The 21,179-nt window shown below is 49.0% G+C and overlaps 1 protein-coding gene across 5 annotated transcripts in view; it reads left to right on the top strand.

Annotated features, from left to right (window-relative positions):
• The window catches only part of tbxas1 (thromboxane A synthase 1 (platelet)), a 329,644-nt gene that overhangs the window by 133,865 nt on the left and 174,600 nt on the right, over positions 1–21,179 (top strand). For 4 of the 5 annotated variants that reach the window (XM_070900690.1, XM_070900689.1, XM_070900691.1 and 1 more), the window contains 2 exons: positions 10,386–10,482; positions 15,208–15,324. The exons of the other annotated variant lie outside the window; for it this stretch is intronic. In XM_070900690.1, coding sequence (XP_070756791.1) covers positions 10,386–10,482; positions 15,208–15,324 — 214 coding nt within the window. The remainder of the gene's footprint in view (positions 1–10,385; positions 10,483–15,207; positions 15,325–21,179) is intronic. 5 annotated transcript variants of the gene reach the window in all.

Raw genomic sequence — 21,179 nt, forward strand, 5'->3', positions numbered from 1 at the left:
CGAGTCACATTAGGAGATACCAGGACAGCTGAGGTAGGTTTTAAGGTGCACCTTAAAGGAGGAGAAAGAGGCAGAGAGGTTTAGGGAAGGAATTCCAGAGCTTAAGGCCCAGGCAGCTGAAGGCACGGCCACCAGTGGAGCGATTAAAACCGGGGATGCGCAAGAGGCCAGAATTGGAGGAGCGCAGAGATCTTGGAGGGTTGTAGGGCTGGAGGAGATTACAGAGATAGGGAGGGGCGAAGTCATGGAGGGATTTGACTACAGGGATGAGAATTTTAAAATCAAGATGTTGCTGGACCGGGGGCCAATGCAGGTCAGCGAGCATAGGGGTGATGGGTGAGCGGGACTTGTTATGCAACGAAATACATTTAAAAACTGGCGGTGCTGGAATTGCACAGCAGGTCCATCAGTACATAAAATATTTTGGTTAGTACCCAGCTCTGCGAAAGGAAACATTTTTTTCTCTTTAAAATGTTGATAAATGCACATTCTACGACAGACTTCCTGTATTCTAGCTTTACTTTAACTTAACAAAGCACGTGTTCCTTTCCCTTGCCAAGCAGGGCGAGTATGGCGAGCCAGTCCGCCACTGCCCGTTTTACGCTGCCATCACAGTTGAATTTTGCCCCCATTGGTTGAGATCTGACCGTACATGTGAAAGGACAGGGAAGCTCATTGAACTGTGAGTTACCCCAGACAGCAGTTCTTTATTCATTTTTGGACGACGAGGTTCAACACCGCCTCCAGTGCGCTAGCGCAGCCTTCGGCCGCCTGAGGAAGAGAGTGTTCAAAAATCAGGCCCTCAAATCTGGTACCAAGCTTATGGTCTACAGGGCTGTAGTGATACCCGCCCACCTGTATGGCTCAGAAACATGGACCATATACAGTAGACACGTCAAATCGCTGGAGAAATACCACCAACGATGTCTCCGCAAGATCCTGCAAATCCCCTGGGAGGACAGACGCACCAAAGTCAGTGTCCTCGATCAGGCCAGCATAGAAGCGCTGGCCACACTCAACCAGCTCCGCTGGGCAGGCCACATTGTCCGCATGCCGAACACGAGACTCCCAAAGCAAGCGCTCTACTCGGAACTCCTACACGGCAAGCGAGCCCCAGGTGGGCAGAGGAAATGTTTCAAGGACACCCTTAAAACCTCCCTGATAAAATGCATTATCCCTACCGGCACCTGGGAATCCCTGGCCAAACACCACTCTAAGTAGAGGAAGAGCATCCGGGAGGGCACTGAGCACCTCGAGTCTTGTCGCCGAGAGCATGCAGAAATCAAGCGCATGCAGTGGAAGGAGCGTGCGGCACACCAGACTCTCCACCCACCCTTTCCTTCAACCACTGTCTGTCCCTTCTGTGACAGGGACTGTAATTTCCATATTGGACTGTTCAGTCACCCGAGAACTCACTTTAGGAGTGGAAGCAAGTCTTCCTCGATTTTGAGCGACTGCCAGTGATGAGGACCCCGGACTGCAGTTCCTTATTCATTTTTGGGACGTGGACTTCACTGGTAAGGCCCACCCCTAGTTCCTGTAAGTTTGATACAAACCCAGTGGCTTTGTAGACCATTTCAGAGGGCAACTAATAGTCAACCACGATGGTGCGGGACTGGAATTACATATAGGCTGGGTAAGAATGGATGGTTTCCTCCGAAAAGGACATTAGTGAACCATTTGGGTTTTTATGACTATCTGATGCATCCTTTATGTTACCGGCATTTTATTTCTACAGGTACAACGTCGCAAATCCGGCTGTCCGAAAACTGGATATTTTTGAGACAATCCCATTTGATAGTCAGTAAAATAAAATCTGGAATTATTGTCCAAAAACCGGCTGGCTGGACTAGTTATTGGCTTCGGCGATGCAGAGGATCCTCTTCGGAGAAATCTTGACAGATCGGAAAAGCCGTTTTTTGTCGCATGTGCATCGCGCCCCGAAAACCAGCTTTTGCGAGGTTTCGCCTGGTCCGTGCGCACTTCGGTTTCGGCCCATAACTATTCTTGTCCGAAATCCGATAAATCCAAATACCTGCAAGTTCTTGGTCTCGAGGTTGCCAGATTTGACACATTGCACCTGTAGCTTTTAAAAAATTCTAATTTCAACTTCGCAAACTGCCCCGCTGGAATTTGAACTCGCGTTCTGCTGGATTAACAGGCCTCTGGATTATTAGTCCAGCAACGTAACCACTACACTACCATACCGTTCAGAGTATTTTAAAATGTAACTCAACAATGAAGTGACTGTTTTAACAGTCAGCACTGGCCTGGCATACAGCCAAATAGATCCTGTGTCCTTTTGGACTCCAACAAAAACAATTGAACCCTGGAGATTGATTTTAGAAGTTTATAGCACAGAAGGAGGCCATTCTGCCCATTCTGTCTGTACTGGTTCTTTGCTTTAGCAATCCAAAACTAATCCCACTGCTCTGCCCTCAGCCCATAGTCCATATCTTCCTCTGCTTCAAATATTTATACAGTTTTCCCTTAAAAGATGAAATGGTTTCTGTATTAACCACTCCATGTGACAATGTATTCCAAGCTCCAACAACTCTCTGTGTACGAAATGTCTCCAAAGCGCTCTCTCTCCACTTTTTCCTTTGAAGATTTTAAATTGATAACTCTTTGGGGCCGAAATTGCCCCCCAAGAGTAGGCGCACTCACCGTTTCTGAAGATTTTTCTCCGCCCCAAAGCATGTTAAAGGGGAGAGCCGCTGCGAACGCTGCACTGAGTTTAGTTTGGCCCACTCGGCCACCAGGGAGGGTTTCAGCCGGGCCAGTAGCCCGATATTCAAGAGGGGGTGCCAGGCTGCCTATTATTGGCCCGGCCGAACACGTGGCCGCCATTGTTGGGCCAACCTTGGAGTCAGCTGACAAGTAAAATAAAATAGCGTCCGCAGTAGTGGGCCCTCCCCTTAAATGGCGGACGCACGCCCGGGCACACACAGCTTCCTGTGGAGGAAAGCTGTCAGTGGCACCGACCGGCAGCAGAGCCGCTCCTGCGGGGCAGAAAGGGGTCGCCGGCGGTCGGAGGGGGTCAGCACATGCCCGACAGGGCAGCAACACAGGCGGCGCGGAAATCCGTTGCCGCCGCTCCCATCCCGGGAGCAATTTTGGATGGGTCATCCCACCCATCTGACCCCAGTTGGTGAGGCCTATCCATTTCATTATCGCCAGCGCGCCCCCGACCTGCGAGGAACCATCAGTGGCAGGTCAGGGCCATAAAATTGCATGCCACTGCAAGGTACAGCGCCAGCCGGTCCGGGAGGGCGACGGCTGTGAAGAGGGCCACTGGATTGGACGTCACCATAATCCAGATCGCTGATTGGAGCTTGGGCAGATACATCAGGTGCGGCGAGGTCGGGGCGAAGGAACGGCGAGAGATTGCAGAGCAACGTGATCGGGGCCCAGGAGAGGCGTGAGTTCAGGGCCCAACAGAGGTGAGGGCTGAGGTGCAGCACGGGCCAGCCCACACTGCGATATGTGTGCGCACTGGATCCATGCAGCAGAGCTGGTCTCCGGTCATCCTGGTTAACCCTTGCCACTGGACCAAGACCTAGCTCTGTCAAGCCCGTGTGGTGGCTGGTGTGCAACGACCAACACACGTTAAAAAAATCCACGCACAGGCATCTTCCACCCTTCAACATGCAGCTCGGGACCTGGAATATTAAGTGCTTCATTGAAACACCATGAACTCATCCCTTTTTGACGTGGAAGCAAATCATCCTCGATGTGAGGGACTGTCTAAGAAGAAGAATGGGCCTTAAGGAAGGGGGGCAATTTCGTCCCTTTTGTCTCTGTCTTCTCAAACAAGGGAAATAGGCTGAGAAATTCCCGTTGCGCCCTGTTTGGGGACGGGAACATCCGCAAGGTGGGACTTTTTGCACGAGGCACGGAAGTCCCGCCTCACTCTTGAAATTTGGGTTACCTCCCCCGAGGGGAAGTTGAGCACAAAAATACTTCCTCTCTGAGGAGCTAACGAGGCAGACGGTCGGGAGCGGGGCGCAGCGCTGCCGTGTAGGAGGGGCCCTCCCCCTCATGCCGCCCTGTTCACGTCCCCGAAAGCTGTAGCTGTCATGGCCTGGCGCAGCTTCAGGGGGCGCGGGCCAATTTTTGTTCTGGCGCAAAAATGGGGTGCTGCACACGGTCACCGGCGCAGTGGGACTCTACCGCTTACCGCCACTGCTAAACGGCGCCGCGCCCAGGCAAAAAGTCATTTGCGCCCTATTAGCGATCCTCGGGTGCTAAAGGGAAGTGCAAACGACCCCAATTTCTCCCCCATAGCCTTTCACTGTTCATTATTATTAAATAAAACTCTTATTAGATGTCCTTTTACCCTTCTCTGCTCCAAATGGAAATAGTAACTCAAAGGGGGCGAAATTGGGTTACGCCCCGTTTGCAGGCAGTAACCGAGGGTTGGCAGGATTTCCAGCATGTAAGTGCCGCCCAGGCTGCGAAATTGCAGTTACTGCCCCTCACAGGAAGTGGAGCGCAATGTCGCGCACTCCACTTCCCTTTGGGGTGGGTTTGGGTGTGCTCCTCGGACGGGTTCCGCAGCATTACGCGGCTTCTCCGGTGAATCGGCCAAAGAAGAAAAATGGTACACCTCTCCTTTAACTTTTGCCCCATCTCCACTCCCCCGACCCCCCCCACTACCCCCCAGGCAAAAACAGTTTTGCGCCCCGTTAGCACCCCCCAGAGGCGCTAACGGAAGGGATAAAAGAGGGGCATTTCGGCCCCAAAGTCCTTCCAACAAACCAATGTTTCCCATCCCTGGCATCAACCTGGTATGCTCTCTGTGCCCTTACTGTAATGAGGGCCCCATACTACACTCAGTAACCGTGGCCTAACTAATGTTTTGTGCAAACTTATTCCATCTCTTCTTTAAAATTAAAATGCATTTAAATTGAAATAAAGTTGAACAATATCCGAAGTAGAATACTTTGAAGCCACAGTCCAATACATCAAACAATGTGCAAATGTAAAACTTGTCCACATGAAACACAATTTAAAGATTAAAGTCAAACCATCAAATGTAAAATCTCACCTCTGAACTATATAGATCAGTCTGGTCCCAAGTCTGTGCTAAGTTAGCTGATTTTTACCTCAGGCAGCTTTGGAGTGCTGCAGCTGGTTTAGTGAGGGGAAAGCTATAGTGGGGATTGCGACTGAAAGTGTGCATGAGGTGAGGGAAGGATCACACTCAACAGTCACAGCCTGGCTACAGTCACCATCAAGGCCAACACATGTATTGAGGTGAATTGGATAAGGGTGGCGTTGCACACCTCTCTTGGGGCGTTAGTATGGGAAACTCTTGAGCTAAAGAGCCGGGCCGGGAGCGCTCTGAGAGACGCCTGGGGGGCGGGGGATAAACTAATAAAAAAGCACAAAAACATTCCCAAACCATTGCCTGCGCCACCGCAACACAAATCCGCAAAAAAATTAAAAGAAAAAACAATCACACTGACCTCAGGAGTCCATTACGTACCTCTCCGCTGTCGGTATCGTTGCACCGCCCTGATTTCCCAGGCGGTCACTGTGGGGGGCGCTGTGGGGCGTACAATCTGGCAAGAGTCAAAACTCGCGCCGGTGTGGCAACCATGGGCGTTGCATACCGGCGCAGCTCTTCCGGGCGGTGCTGCTTCACGTCACTGCAAAACCGGACCCGAGGATCGCTGAGGGGCGCTGAATGCTGATCGCCCGCCCAGAACACCTCACCCCTGCCATTGCCGCCGCACTGGGGTGAAAAACGGAGCAGGGAGGAGCCGAAAATCCGCCCCAATCACCTTCAATGGAGGAAAGAAGCTGGGGGAGGAAGGGGGAGACAATTAGCAAAGAGAAGCTATTGATGGATGGCGGAAGTTGTGTTTCTGATTTGCAACAATATCTGATGTAAACTAAACCGTTTGATTAATTTCCTATTTGAGGCAGAAAACAATTAGACCTTTCAAGTTTGGGGAAGATAACACTTGCGGTATTTGAGTTTCCTGAGAAAGTCTGTTTTGTAATCAACTGGATAATTTGCCAGCGTAATGAGATCTAATTAGCTAATTCATTTGTATGTTCTCCTTTTACATACCCTCAACATTTCATTAGAATAGTGATGGTTGCAATTCTTGGAAAATTTTAACTTGTTAAATTATGATTAATGATAAATAATTAATTATGCATCATACTACCAGGCACTTGCTTTCAGACAGGACCCATGTATTTAAGCTGTAGGGAAGTTCCTATTTTCCAATTAGCTTGATTTTCATTTCCACATGCAAATGATGTGTAATAGTGTACATGTGTAATGCGTTTTCTGTTACAACTGTATGACCCTTGTACACACTGAATAGCTGAGTCTTCAATGCTCCCAAATGGAGTGCGTCGAACAGCTGACCCACACCTAACTCAAATAGGCTATCTTGGGACGTTTTGCTACCTTAAAGGCGCAACATAAATGCAAGTTGTTGTTGTTGTCCATTCCGATTTCTCCTATTACTGAAAATTCTAAGTCCCATCGTATTTCGACCTTGTGGGTAAAGGCACCGCCTGCTGATATTGTAGTGAGTCACAGGAACCAGAAGACACCAGGTTCCATTCCCGGTCACTTTTGAGTTTGCAAATCACAGCTGGGGCAACAGTGAGAGTGCCTCAAATGGCCTCCATGCTCCTGTACTTCAGAGGTGAATAGACAAAAGAATCAGCCAGAGGCCTTGCACCCGATTGTTACCCAGTGACCACTGCTGGAAACTGATGACAGATTGTGATCCTCTTCACTGTCGAACAGTCTGACATCATTCAGTGTCTGAGTTCACACATGAAGAATAGAAACTCAGGCGAAATATCAGAGGGCTCCTGTAAGAGCCTGTGTCTTAAGATGATGGGAGACGGTTGTGAGGAGAAAAATAATGGTAATTAGATCCCAGCATTATGTTTGGGTACAGATATTAAACTGTACAGGTCTTCGCGGGCTTTAATCCAAAGTTCCAACCCCGCTCTGTGCAGAGTCAGCCAGGATAGTAACAAGGGGCCCAAGTTTCGGGCCGTGCCTAGAATGGCGCAGCCCCGACCTGGACGCCCGTTTTTCGCGCCACAAAGTGCGCCTAAAAAAAACTTCCAGATTCTCCGGCTCCCTGCAGGTCCTCTGGCCCTCGGCACGGCGCAGCAAAAGCTGTAGGGGGCGGAGCTAGGTCCCTGCGCTGAAAACAGTGCCGGGACCTCTGCACATGCGCGCTACAGTGGGTGCGCATGTGCAGTAGCTCCAGGCGCCCAAAACTGTGTGGGAGGGGCCCGAAGCACGCAGCCCCTAGCCCTGGCCGAATGGCCTCACTGGGGCTGCGTGGATAAGGCTCCCATGCCCAGCTCCTGCTTCCACGGGACCTGACCCGACTTGACTCCCGCCCCCCCACTGGACCTCCCCCCCCCCGACCCGACCTCCGCTTCCCCCGCTCCCGACCTTTCCCCCCACCAGCCCCCGACCCGACCTCCGCTTCCCCCGCTCCCGACCTTCCCCCCCCCCCCCCCATCCCCGACCGATCTCAGCTCCCGACCGATCTCCTCCCCGCCCCCGACCGATCTCCACCCCCCCCCCCCGACCGATCTCCTCCCCCCCCGACTGATCTCCTCCCCCCCCCCCCCCGACCGATCTCCCCCGCCCCCTGATTGATCTCCTCCCCCACCCCCGACCGATCTCCTCCCCGCCCTCCGACCGATCTCCTCCCCCCCCGACTGATCTCCGACCGAATCCCCCCCCCCGATTGATCTCCTCCCCCCCTCCGACCGATCTCCTCCCCCCCCCCCCCGACCGATCTCTGATTGATCTCCCCCCCCCCCCAACCGATCTCCTCCCCCCCTCGACCGATCTCCTCCCCCCCCCTCCCCCGACCGACCCCCCCTCCCCTCTGCCCCGACCCGCGCTCCCGGACCCCGGACCCGACGCCACCTACCTGTCAATCCGGTAAGTCTAAGCTCGAAGTCTTGGGCCCGGCCCATACAGCCTCCCTCTCCTTTCTTTATCTCTCTCTCTCCCCCTTCTCTCTCTCTCTTTCTCTCTTCCCCCCTTCTCTCCCCCCTTCCCCTCCCTCCCTTCTCTTTCCCCCTCCCCTCCCTCCCTCCCTTCTCTCACCCCCCTCCTCCCTCCCTTCTCTCCCCCCTCACTCCCTCCCTTCTCTCCCTCCCTCCCATCCCCTCCCTCCTCCTACCTCTCCTCCCCCCCCTCCCCACCCTCCTTTCTCACCCCCCCTCCCCTCCCTCCCTTGTCACCCCCCTCCCCCACTATACCCCCTCTCCCCCACTCCTCCTCCCCCTCCCCATCCTCCCCCTGCTGTCAGAAACACAGACAGAGAGTGAGAGACACAGACAGACAGACAGACAGAGAGATAGAGACACTGACAGAGACACACTGGGGGGCATCTCAGCATGCTGTTGGAGGGCTCCCGGTGCTGCAGTCGGTAAGTAGAACATTTTTTATTTATTGATTTAAAAAAAAAATGATTTCTTATTAATTTTTTTGATTGATTTATTGGTTGATTTATTGATGTTTTTATCATTTATTATTGATGATGGCTCTTTATTTGTAAAACTGAAGTGTTTAATGTTTGTAAACTTCCCTTTAAACCCCCTCCCCCCATTCCCTACGCCTGATTTTCTAAAGTGTAGACAAGGTTTTTTCGAGCGTACAAAAATCTTCACTTACTCCATTCTAAGTTAGTTTGGAGTAAGTTTTCACTGCCGAAACTTTGAAAACAGGCGTAAGTGGCCGGACACGCCCCCTTTTGAAAAAAAATTCTGTTCCAAAGTGAAACTGTTCTAACTGACGAGAACTGGAGCAAACTAAATGCCGAGAATTTGAATTTCTAAGATACCCCGTTCTACACCAGTTGCTCCAAAAAATCAGGAGCAACTGAGGCCGAAACTTGGGCCCAAGGTTGCTATAGTGCACCTCAGCGTCCCTGGGCTAGGGAGTGGAAAAAACAGCCAGGCTACCATTCCCGCTGGACTTTGTGTGTGTTTGTGTAGAGGCAGTCATGGTCAATAGCCTGCTGACACTTGTAGGAAGGTTGAACTAGGTATTGGGTGGGCATCCAGAGCCCATTGTAGAAGAGTCTGTTAAGAGTCAGTGCCTTCAGGAGCAATGGGGAATAAAACAAAACCGAGCATTGCCTTTTCAACCTAAAAAGGTCTGTGCCTGCCACTGTTTTCATCTGCAAACTGTATCACTTCAGCTCTTTAATTTAAAAATAGACTGTTCTGAAAAGCAAATGTACAGTTTAATTTGCATGAAATGTCAACATGTCAGTGGATGGAATGACTTTCTGGATGAGCTGCTGTCTGAGCAGAATATGCAAAGGGTCGACAAGTAAACAACGGCTTCTTCCTGTGGGATTATGTGTGTGACTGGATTACTCTTCTATCACCTGCATTGTATAGCATCTGGCGTCTATGTGAACCCACATTCCCTATGCCACATGAAGGACGCTTGAACTCCAAATGATCACTGTATGTTGTCCATTTAAATTTCTCCCTATTTTTCACACCTTCCCATTCCCGGACTGATCCTGCCAGCCAGGATTCTCTCAGTGCTGCTATCTACCCGGGCTGCAAGATTTTGTTAAATTAATTCTCAGGATGTTGGCATCACTGGCAAGGCTGGCATTTATTGCCCATTCCTAATTGCTCCTTGAGAAGATGGTGGTGAGCCGCCTTCTTGAACCGCTGCAGTCCGTGTGGTGAAGGTGCTCCCACAGTGCTGTTAGGGAGGGAGTTCCAGAATTCTGACCTAGCGACGATGAATTCAGGATAGTGTGTGACTTGGAGGTGGTGGTGTTCCCCTGCGCCTGCTGCCCTTGTCCTTCTAGGTGGTAGAGGTCACGGGTTTGGGAAGTGCTGTCGAAGAAGCCTTGGCGAGTTGCTACAGTGCATTCTGAAGATAGTACACACTGCAGTCACATTGCCACGGTGAGTTGGTGGTGCAGGAGGGAGTGGGTGTTTAGGTGTCTGTGTATACCATGTCTGGATGTTTTAGCCAGGATAAAGCTACCCCAAAATTTGACTGGGAAAGGCATTGCTTGGTATGGTTCTGAGCCATGAGGAACAGAAGGTCCCATGTTCCTGTTCCAAGGCTGGCAGAGTCCCAAGAGCAGCTCACGTGCGTACCTCTGTGTCAGGTGGTGAGGTATAGCTTGGGAAAGAGTGGGGAAAAACAACTATTATAAAAAGGGGCTGCGGGGGTGTGGATGGAAGAATCGTGTTGTTTTATCACAACTTGTAATTTATTTCCTGTTGTACCTACACTGTTGACACATGTCTGACTGCATAAATAGCTGAAGTGGCAAAAAGATTTGCCTGAAAATTGTGATCTATTCTCAAGAAATCGTCCCTTTCGTATGTTTCAGATACTACTTTGGTCGGCAAGTATCCATTGTAATCGCCGAGCCTGAAATGCTGAAGCAGATTCTGGTGAAGGACTTCAGCAACTTTGTCAACAGAATGGTAAGAGATTCCGAACCCGTCTGCACCGTCACTGTAAACTGACAAGTCGCATGCCCAGTGTCGTTCAGAATGCAAAACCCACCGTGGGTGGGAGATCGTGATTCCTCCTCCCACTGGCGCTGCGCTTGTAAATCCGAATCTCTCTCTTGCTGCACATTTCATAATTCTGACTCACTTGGAATATTATTACATCACCACTTGCAGAGCTTGCCACAGCAGTCATAGTGCAAGCTGACTGCAGGTCTTGTTTAATTAGCTGAGCAAGGGTAACTGTAGCACTGTTTGCATGATAGCCCAGAGGATACAGGATCTGATTGAAATTAATTCAGTTTCCTTCACAGCTTGTAGAACACCTGTGGATGTGCCCAAGTGTATTTTCTGTATTTACCACTGCTGCTTTGTCTCCTCGTGTTTATATTTAATATTGATCAAGAGAATTCATGGTGGAAAGGGGGTGCAATTGGTCTTTCGTTGTAGCACAAAGCAGGTGCTAGCATATCGGCAGCCTGTTCTACAACCCTCTCTGTTGATTTCTGGTTGCTGCTTATTCGCTATCATCTGTTTTGTGCTGCCACCAAAGACCCAATTTCTCCCCCAAAGTTCTGAAGAGGAAGCTTTAAAGGAAAAACCTAAGTGTGGCATATAAAAAGACCAATCATGCCTTCTCATTCCAATGAGCCATGTGCAACGGGAGGCTCAGGCCCACCCTCCAGTGCCTTGACCAAGTGGTCATTTCCGAGCCCAGACGGTGAACGGCAATAAGCCTATCACGGTCTAGCCTGATCAAACATAAATTCACATGCCCAATAAGGGGCATCTGTACAGGGATCAGGAGCAGGAACCATGGCTCACCTTTTCTTCCATTACAAGCTTGATAGCACCTGTGCTGCCTGCTCCGACTAGCCATCCCACCCCCATGGCCATTCTGACCCGCAAGCATGTAAAACTATAGCGGACGTAGGCACGACTCTGCCATCAATGTGCCCTCCGCGGGGTAAATGCCATGTTGAGAAATGTGCTTCTGACTGCACCAACAAAACATGATTCTTCTCCTTGAATAATTTTCAGTAAACCAATCTTCTACCTTGACTGCTAAATGTGAAATGTTTGACTTTTTTCCTGTTTGGGATTGCATTCTTCTTTTGACATTTTTTTTACTGCCGATAAAAGAGCAATGGAAAGAATAAGGAAGTACAGCACAAAAAAAAATAGGCGGTTCCAATCATAGATCTCAGACAAAATCAAGATGAGAATTGGTCATTTTACCGCTTGAACCTTATCTCTCTTCTACCCTAACACTCCCATTATCACCTGCAGTTGCAATTTCCATACCACCAATGTTTTTCCATCTGCAGCCCACAAGGCAGATTATTTCAAAAGTTCTCCCTCTGAATAAAGACTGTCCTGGAAGCTTCTCGCTCCCTCAAAAGGATGTCGATCTCCAGCACTCGACCAACCAGATAACTTGCAATATACGTTTCACTTGCTGAGCTCCTCCACGTGACATTTCCATGGTTTTGGTAGCTCAGGAAACGTTATGTTCTCGAGAAATCTGGAAATAAAATTAAAAGCCGATGGCAGTAATAGTGACCATGAAGCTGTCTGATTGTTGTAAAAACCCAACTGGTTCACTGATGTCCTTTAGGGAAGGAAACCCGATCTGGCCTATATGTGACTCCAGTCCCACACCAATATTGAAGGGACCCAGCACTTGTATCAGGGATATTTCAAGAAGGCCCACAACCACCTTCTCAGGGCAACTAGGGACGAGAAATAAATGTCGGCCTTGCAGTGCACCCACAGCCCAATAATGAATAATAATTCTAAAACATGTCCCGTTGGTTATTATCTTAATGGCAAGGTTTAACCGAACCTCCTTGATGGGCCAATTTGAACAGACATAAAATAGGGTCTGAAATTTGCTAGGCTTTAAAGGTCAGGTGAATTTTGGAACAGAAAGGAGACTGAGATGAAAGTCACCTGCCTTCCAAATGAAAGGCTTCGGGGAACCTTGATTGGAAATTTCTGTCATTTGTTGACCAATATTCTCCACCAAACATTCTAAACCATCCGCTTCTGTGTTGTAAGTAAACACTGCCTGCAACACTACATTTGTACACGACCAAAGACATTGCTATGTAATGCATCCTGGATTAAGTGACATCACTGTACATAGAAACATAGAAATTTACAGCGCAGAATGAGGCCATTTTGGCCCATCGTGTCTGCGCTGGCCGACAAAGAGCCGCACGGCCCTTGGTAAGCAGCCCTAAAGGTTACATATAAACCTATGAAAGGCAAAGAGCACCCAGCCTAACCAGTCTGTCTCACACAACTGTGACACGCCTTATACTGAAACATTCTACACTCCACCCCAACCGGAGCCATGTGATCTCCTGGGAGAAACAAAAACCACATAAAAACCCAGGCCAATTTAGGGAGAAAAAATCTGGGAAAATTCCTCTCCAACCCATCCAGGTGATTGAAACTAGCCCAGAAGTTCACCCTGGCCATATTCTATTCCCTGCAGTACTTACCATTATATCTGCGCCGTCCAACAAAAGGTCATCCAGTCCAATCCCAATTACCAGCTCTAGGTCTGTAACCCTGCAGGTTATGATACTTTAACATAGAAACATAGAAAATAGGTGCAGGAGCAGGTCATTCGGTCCTTCGAACCTGCACCACCATTCAATAAGATCATGGCTGATCATTCCCTCAGTACCCCTCTCCTGCTTTCTCTCCATACCCCTTGATCCCCTTAGCCGTAAGGACCATATCTAACTCCCGCTTGAATATATCCAATGAACTGGCATCAACAACTCTCTGCGGCAGGGAATTCCACAGGTTAACAACTCTCTGAGTGAAGAAGTTTCTCCTCATCTCAGTCCTAAATGGCCTACCCCTTATCCTAAGACTGTGTCCCCTGGTTCTGGACTTCCCCAACATCGGGAACAATATACCCGCATCTAACCTGTCCCGTCCCGTCAGAATCTTGAATGTTTCTATGAGATCCCCTCTCATCCTTCTAAACTCCAATGTATGAAGGCCCAGTTGATCCAGTCTCTCCTCATATGTCACTCCAGCCATCCCGGGAATCAGTCTGGTGAACCTTCGCTGCACTCCCTCAATAGCAAGAATGTCCTTCCTCAGATTAGGAGACCAAAACTGAACACAATATTCCAGGTGAGGCCTCACCAAGGCCCTGTACAACTGCAGTAAACCTCCCTTCTCCTATACTCAAATCCCCTAGCTATGAAGGCCAACATACCATTTGCCTTCTTCACCGCCTGCTGTACCTGTATGCCAACTTTCAATGACTGATGAACCATGACACCCAGGTCTCATTGCACCTCCCCTTTTCTTAATCTGCCACCATTCAGATAATATTCTGTCTTCGCGTTTTTGCCCCCAAAGTAGATAACCTCACATTTACCATGCATTTGGCCACTCACCTAACCTGTCTAAGTCACCCTGCAGCCTCTTAGCGTCCCCCTCACAGCTCACACCGCCACCCTGTTTAGTGTCATCCGCAAACTTGGAGATATTACACTCAATTCCTTCATCTAAATCGTTAATGTGTATTTTAAAGAGCTGGGGTCCCAGCACTGAGCCCTGTGGCACTCCACTAGTCACTGCCTGCCATTCTGAAAAAGACCCATTTATCCCGACTCTCTGCTGCCAACCAATTCTCTATCCACGTCAGTATATTACCCCCAGTACCATGTGCTTTGATTTTGCACACCAACCTCCTGTGTGGGACCTTGTCAAGAGCCTTTTGAAAATCCAAATACACCACATCCACTGGTTCTCCCTTGTCCACTCTACTAGTTACATCCTCAAAATATTCCAGAAGATTTGTCAAGCATGATTTCCCCTTCATAATCCATGCTGACTTGGATCGATCCTGTCACTGCTTTCCAAATGCGCTGCTATTTCATCGTTAATAATTGATTCCAACATTTTCCCCACCACTGATGTCAGGCTAACCGGTCTATTATTACCCACTTTCTCTCTCCCTCCCTTTTTAAAAAGTGGTGTTACATTTGCTACCCTCAAGCCAATAGGAACTGATCCCGAGTCAATAGACTGTTGGAAAATGATCACCACTGCATTCACTATTTCTAGGGCCACTTCCTTAAGTACCCATCCGACCATCTCTTAAAAGTGGTGAGGGTTTCTTCATCCACCACTCTTCCAGGCAGAGTTCCAGATCCTCACAACACTCTGCGTAAAGACGACCCCCCTCAAATCCCCTCTAAAGCTTCCACCACCCACCTTAAAACTTTGCCCCCTCGTAATAGATCTCTCCATCAATGGAAATAGGCCACACTTCGTTCCAAAGCTTTGTCGAAAATAATTATTTCCAATGTAGCGAAGTGAGTTAGTGAGCAGCACCTTCATACCTGGGATCTGGCTTTAAGTTTAAGTGTGCACGTGTGAACACCAGGTGAGTACAGGATGAGGCTCAGCTGTGAGGCCCACCACAGTTAAAGAGCCAGCCAACACTCACTCAAGTGCCTCTTGGGCGAGATCCCAGGGGTAGACAACTTGCGCTTGTAGAATTGAACTATACCAGGAGTCTGCAGCTTCAGTAGAGGGGCAAATTGTGAAAGAAAAATTTTGCAAGCAGTGCTGTATATTGGTCGCTGCACTATGTACTCTTAAAAATAGCTTAGAGAATTCTGAGACACTTAGCTGACAAATAATGATTCTATTTTTCAGAAAGTAAATTTTTCCAGCAAACCACTAGGCGACAGTCTTTTGTTCCTACAAGATGGAGATTGGAAAAGTGTCCGCAGTGTCCTGACACCAACTTTCAGTAGTGCAAAGATGAGAGAGGTGAGAAGTGGGCAATGCTTTAAACATGAAACTCTTTCCATCAACAAATGTATTTTTATAAATCGATCATTAGCTCATTCCATTTCAAACTGTTTTTTAAATTTATCTTTGATTGTGTGAAGTTTTGTGCTCATTAAGATGACAGCTGTTAATACGAGAAATTTGAACTCTTTCTATTTCAAAATTAGCTAAGTAACAGGAAACAGCGTAGTGGTAAATGTTGTTTATCGGACTGGAGTCGGTACTAGGACCACTGTTTTTCTTGATGTATATTAATGACTTGGACTTCAGTGTACAGGGCACAATTTCAAAATTTGCAGGTGACACAAAACTTGGAAATATAGGGCCGCGAATTGCAGCACTGCCAGGCCTGTATGCAATGTGCATGCGCCGATCATCGGCTTTTCCAATCTGTCAAAATTTATTGAGACAGTGTCATGTATTCAACTGCCATGTATAAACTGACCTAAGTTGTACACCGTGAGAACATTGACCACTAGGTGGTGAACATGTGGGATACACTCCTAACCTGGACTTTCAGGTATAAAAGGGGAAGCTCCACCCACCTTCATCACTTCAATGCTGGAATAAAGGTTACTGGTCACAGAGTGACCTTCTCTCAAGTATGGGCCACGTGTGCATTTATACTGTATGGTAAGGACATATTATTGGCGACGAGAAACTGGGATTTAAACCACACGAGCATGACCACTAGCAGCTCAGACGAGAGGTACTGTGTTGGTGATGATTGGGACAATTTTATTGCGAGACTACAGCAAAGTTTCGTCACCAAGGAATGGTTGGGACAGGATTCGGCCGACAAATGCAGGGCTCATCTCCTGACGGTTTGTGGATCCAGGACGTACTCCCTGATGAAGGACCTTCTAGCGCCAGAGAAGCCGGTGGACAAAACTTTTGAAGAGCTCAGTAAGTTGATTGGGGAACACTTTAAACCGGCGAGCAGCATGCACATGGCGAGACGCCGGTTTTACACGCACCGGCGGCAAGAAGGGCAAAGCGTTCCAGACTTCGTGGCAGATCTCCTGACGACTGGCGAGCCTATGTAAGCTCCCAGATGCATGCAGAGCGGAGATGCTGCGAGACTTTTTTATTGAGGGCATCGGGCACGCTGGGGTTTTCAGGAAACCGATTGAGACCAAAGACTTGACCCTGGAAACGGTGGCTTTGATGGCCCAGACATCTATCTCAGGGGAGGAAGAGACCAGAATGATGTTTGACAAAAATCTTGGCTTAAATGCATCAAATGGACAGGGAGTCAACATTGTTAACACGGGCCACAGTTCTCCAGGCAGACTGGGGCAATCGGATGTGCCCGAGCATGTAGTCGAACCCAAAGGGAGAATTCAACAGAGACAATGGCTGGCTGAACGGCGATTCATGCCATCGCAAGGGACAATGCGGCCAGTAATGGGGCCATCGACACCTGTCAATGGTGCGCTTAAGGACAGTTACAGAGACAGTCAGAGACGATCGACTGGTAATGGACTTTTTGTTTCCAACAACGGCTCATGTTGGAGGTGTGGAGGCAAACACCCAGCCAGAGCTTGCAGGTATCAGCAATATACCTGCAGAAACTGCAACGTCAGCGGTCACTTGGCGCGTAAGTGCAGGAAGCCTGCAGCCAGGTTGATGTACGAGGAGGATGGGCCCGATGTTAGCCCTACGAGGCCAAATGAACACTGTGGGAAATCGCTGGAAGTTGAAGTTCAGCGAGTTCATATGGAGCACATATACAGCTCATACACCAGGACGCTACCGATAATGATTAAAGTGCTCCTCAATGGCATCCCAGTATTAATGGAGCTAGACACAGGGGCCAGCCAGCCTGTATCAAACAGTTCGGCAAGTTGTGGGCGTCCAAGGCCAGGAGGCCAAAATTATTGCCGATTGACGCACAGCTACGGACATACACAAAAGAGATCATTCCGGTGCTAGGCAGCACCACGGTAGTCGTGACCCACAAAGATTCGGAGAACAGATTGCCACTCTGGATTGTCCCGAGGGACGGTCCCGCACTACTGGGGAGGAGTTGGCTTGCTGTCATGAACTGGAAATGGGGCGATGTCAATGCAATTTCCTCTGTGGAGCGAGTATCATGCTTACAGGTCCTGGACAAATTTGACTCATTATTTCAACCCGGCATTGGCACTTTCATGGGGACCAAGGTAGTGATTCACATAAATCCGGACGCCAGGCCAGTACACCACAAGGCCATAGCGGTGCTGTACGTGATGCGGGACAAAATACAAGGCGAATTGGAACGCCTGCTGAGGGAAGGCATCATCTCGCCAGTCGAATTCAGTGACTGGGCGAGCCCGATTGTGCTGGTGCTCAAGGCGGATGGTCGGTCAGGATATGTGGTGATTACAAGGCCACCATCAATCGTGTGTCACTCCAATACCAGTACCCACTACCGAGAGTGGAGGACCTCTTTGCGATGCTATCCGGTGGCAAACTTTTTTCAAAATTGGACCTGACCTCAGCTTACATGACGCAGGAGCTGGCAAGTGAGTCGAAGAAGCTGACCACCATCACGACACGCAAGGGATTGTTTGAGTACAACAGATGTCCGTTCAGGATTCGCTCGGCCGCAGCGATCTTTCAATGAAATATGGAAAGCCTCCTCAAGTCGATTCCAAGGATGGTAGTTTTTCAAGACAACATCCTCATCACGGGTTGCGATACTGAAGAACACCTCCACAATCTGGAGGAGGTGCTACGCAGACTGGACCAGGTAGGGCTGCGACTGAAAAAGGCGAAGTACGTCTTCCTAGCTCCAGAGGTAGAATTCCTGGGGATGAGGGTAGCAGCAGATAGGATCAGACCTACTGCGTCCAAAACGGAAGTGATCCAGAGAGCACCCAGACCCCGCAATACGACGGAGCTGCGTTCGTTCCTGGGGCTCCTGAACTATTTTGGGAACTTTCTTCCCAAATTGAGCACGCTGTTAGAGCCGCTACATGTGCTCCTACGCAAAGGTCGCGATTGGGTCTGGGGGGACAGCCAGGAAAGGGCTTTTGACAGAGCACGCAATTTGTTATGCTCCAACAATCTGTTAATGCTATATGACCCATGCAAGAAACTTGTTTTAACATGTGATGCGTCGTCCTATGGGGTCAGGTGTGTGTTGCAGCATGTTAATGCCAAGGGTCAGTTACAGCCGATAGCCTATGCTTCCAGAAGTCTGTCCCAGGCAGAAAGGGGCTACGGGATGGTAGAAAAGGAAGCGCTTGCATGTGTTTATGCAGTAAAAAAAATGCACCATACTTGTTTGGCAGGAAATTTGTGCTGGAGACAGATCACAAACCCCTAACGTCCCTTTTGGCCGACAACAAGGCCATAAATGCAAATGCATCGGCCCGCATACAGAGGTGGGCACTCACGTTTGCCGCCTATAACTATACAATCCGGCACAGTCCGGGCACTGAAAACTGCGCTGATGCACTCAGCAGGCTCCCATTCGCCACCACCGAGGGGGGCAACCGAACATGCTGCTGAGATGGTCATGGCTGTTGAAGCTTTTGAAAGCGAAGGCTCACGCGTGACAGCCCGTCAGATTAAAGTCTGGACGAATAGAGACCCACTACTGTCTTTAGTCAAGAAATGTGTCCTTATTGGGGACTGGGCAGCCACGTACAGGGCATGCCCTGAGGAATTCAAACCATTTCACAGGCGCAAGGATGAACTCTCGATTCAGGCCGATTGCCTACTATGGGGAAACCGAGTAGTCATGCCCCAGATGGGCAGAGAGGTGTTCATCAGAGAACTCCACAATGAGCACCCGGGCATTGTCATGATGAAGGCAATTGCCAGGTCACATATTTGGTGACCAGGGATAGATGCAGACCTGGAACTTTGTGTTCGCAGGGGCTCACGTGTGCCCAGCTGGGCAATGCGCCCAGGGAAGCCCCCCTTAGCCCCTGGTCCTGGCCCGCCAAGCCAAGGTCACGCATCCATGTGGACTACGCAGGTCCTTTCATGGGAAAAATGTTTTTGGTTGTAGTAGATGCCTACTCCAAATGGATCAAGTATGACATTTTTAATTCAAGCACATCCTCTGCCACGGTAGAAAGTCTACGGGCAATGTTCGCCACCCATGGTCTACCGGACGTCTTGGTCAGTGACAATGGCTCGTGCTTTACAAGCACTGAATTCCAGGACTTCATGGCAGGCAATGGTATCAACCATGTTAGAACGGCACCGTTCAAGCTGGCCTCAAACGGCCAGGCGGAATGAACAGTGCAGATAATCAAGCAGGGGATGCTCAGGATCCAAGGGGGTTCCCTACAAAGCCGCTTATCACGCCTCTTGTTGGCCAATAGATCCCGACGACACTTGCTCACAGGGGTTCCACCCACAGAGCTGCTAATGAAAAGGACGCTCAAAACCAGGTTATCCCTTATACACCCCACCATGAAAGAAATTGTTGAGAGCAAGCGCCAGTCACAATGTGACTACCATGACAGGAATATGAGGGCGCGATGTATTGATGTGAATGACCCTGTCTTTGTCCTCAACTACGCTGCAAGGCCCAAATGGCTCACAGGCACTGTGATTACCAAAGAGGGGAATAGGATTCTGGTAGTTAAACTTACCAATGGACAAATCTGCCGCAAACACGTGGATCAAACAAAAAGGAGGTTCAGCAACCTCTTAGAAGAAGCAGAGGAAGAACACGATGTATAGTTCACTCCACCACAGGTGACCGAACACCAGAACCAAGTGGAGGAGAGCCCAGTCACGATGGGCAGTCCGGACAGACCTGAGGCACCGCAAATAGCAGACACTCAGGCCAGCGCCCAACAACCGGAGCTCCAACTCAGGCGCTCTACAAGGGAGCGTAAACCACCAGAGAGCCTTAACCTGTGATCCCAATAAGACTTTGGGGGAGGAGGTGATGTCATGTATTCAGCTGTCATTGTAACCCATGTATAAACTGACCTAAGTTGTACATCGTGAGAACATTGACCACTAGGTGGTGAACTTGTGGGAGACACTCCTAACCTGGACTTTCAGGTATAAAAGGGGAAGCTGCACCCACCTTCATCACTTTAGTGCTGGCAAATAAAGGTTACTGGTCACAGAGTGACCTTCTCTCAAGTATGGGCCTTGTGTGCATTTATACTGTATAGTAAGGACGTATTAGACAGATTCTACGCATCCCCGCAGGAAGGACATCCGCAGAGCAGAGATTTGGCTATTTGCCCAACTCTTGCCCAGCGAATGTCCTTCAAACTTTTACGCCTGGTAAAAGCCTACTTTTACTAGCATAACATTTTTAAAACACAGAAACATTAAATTTAATCATTCATTTTTATATTAAAAACCCTGTCCGAGAAGGTAAGTTTATTTTTAACCCAATTAAAACACATTAAAAAAAATTCCAAAAAATATTTGTTTTTCTAAAACATTTAATTACATTTAATTTCAATTAATTTTAAATATGTGATGTGTTTTTTAATTTATTGGGCTGTGTTTCGGTGTTTTAGGGGGTATTCTCATTGATGATAATGGGAGCCCGTACAAACTGGCTCCCATTATTATCAATGAAAATACTAGATAGTGATTGGTGGGCCAGGCCCACGTGATTCCAACATATACGTTCGTATGTGGAAGACATATTCCCGTACGCTGCGCAGCAAATGATGGCCTCCGATTGGAATCATATGTTCCTCCGGGATCAACAGGTATTTTCATAGAATTTTTTCGGGTCAGTGGCGTTCGCACGAAGGAAGCCTCCGACCACAATTTCCAGCCCATTGTGAACAGTGAGGAGGATAGTGATAGACTTCAAGAGGACATAGACAGGCTGGTGGAATGGGTGGACACGTGAC

Source organism: Pristiophorus japonicus, chromosome 15 (assembly GCF_044704955.1).
Source record: "Pristiophorus japonicus isolate sPriJap1 chromosome 15, sPriJap1.hap1, whole genome shotgun sequence".
Classification (NCBI taxonomy): Eukaryota; Metazoa; Chordata; class Chondrichthyes; family Pristiophoridae; genus Pristiophorus; species Pristiophorus japonicus.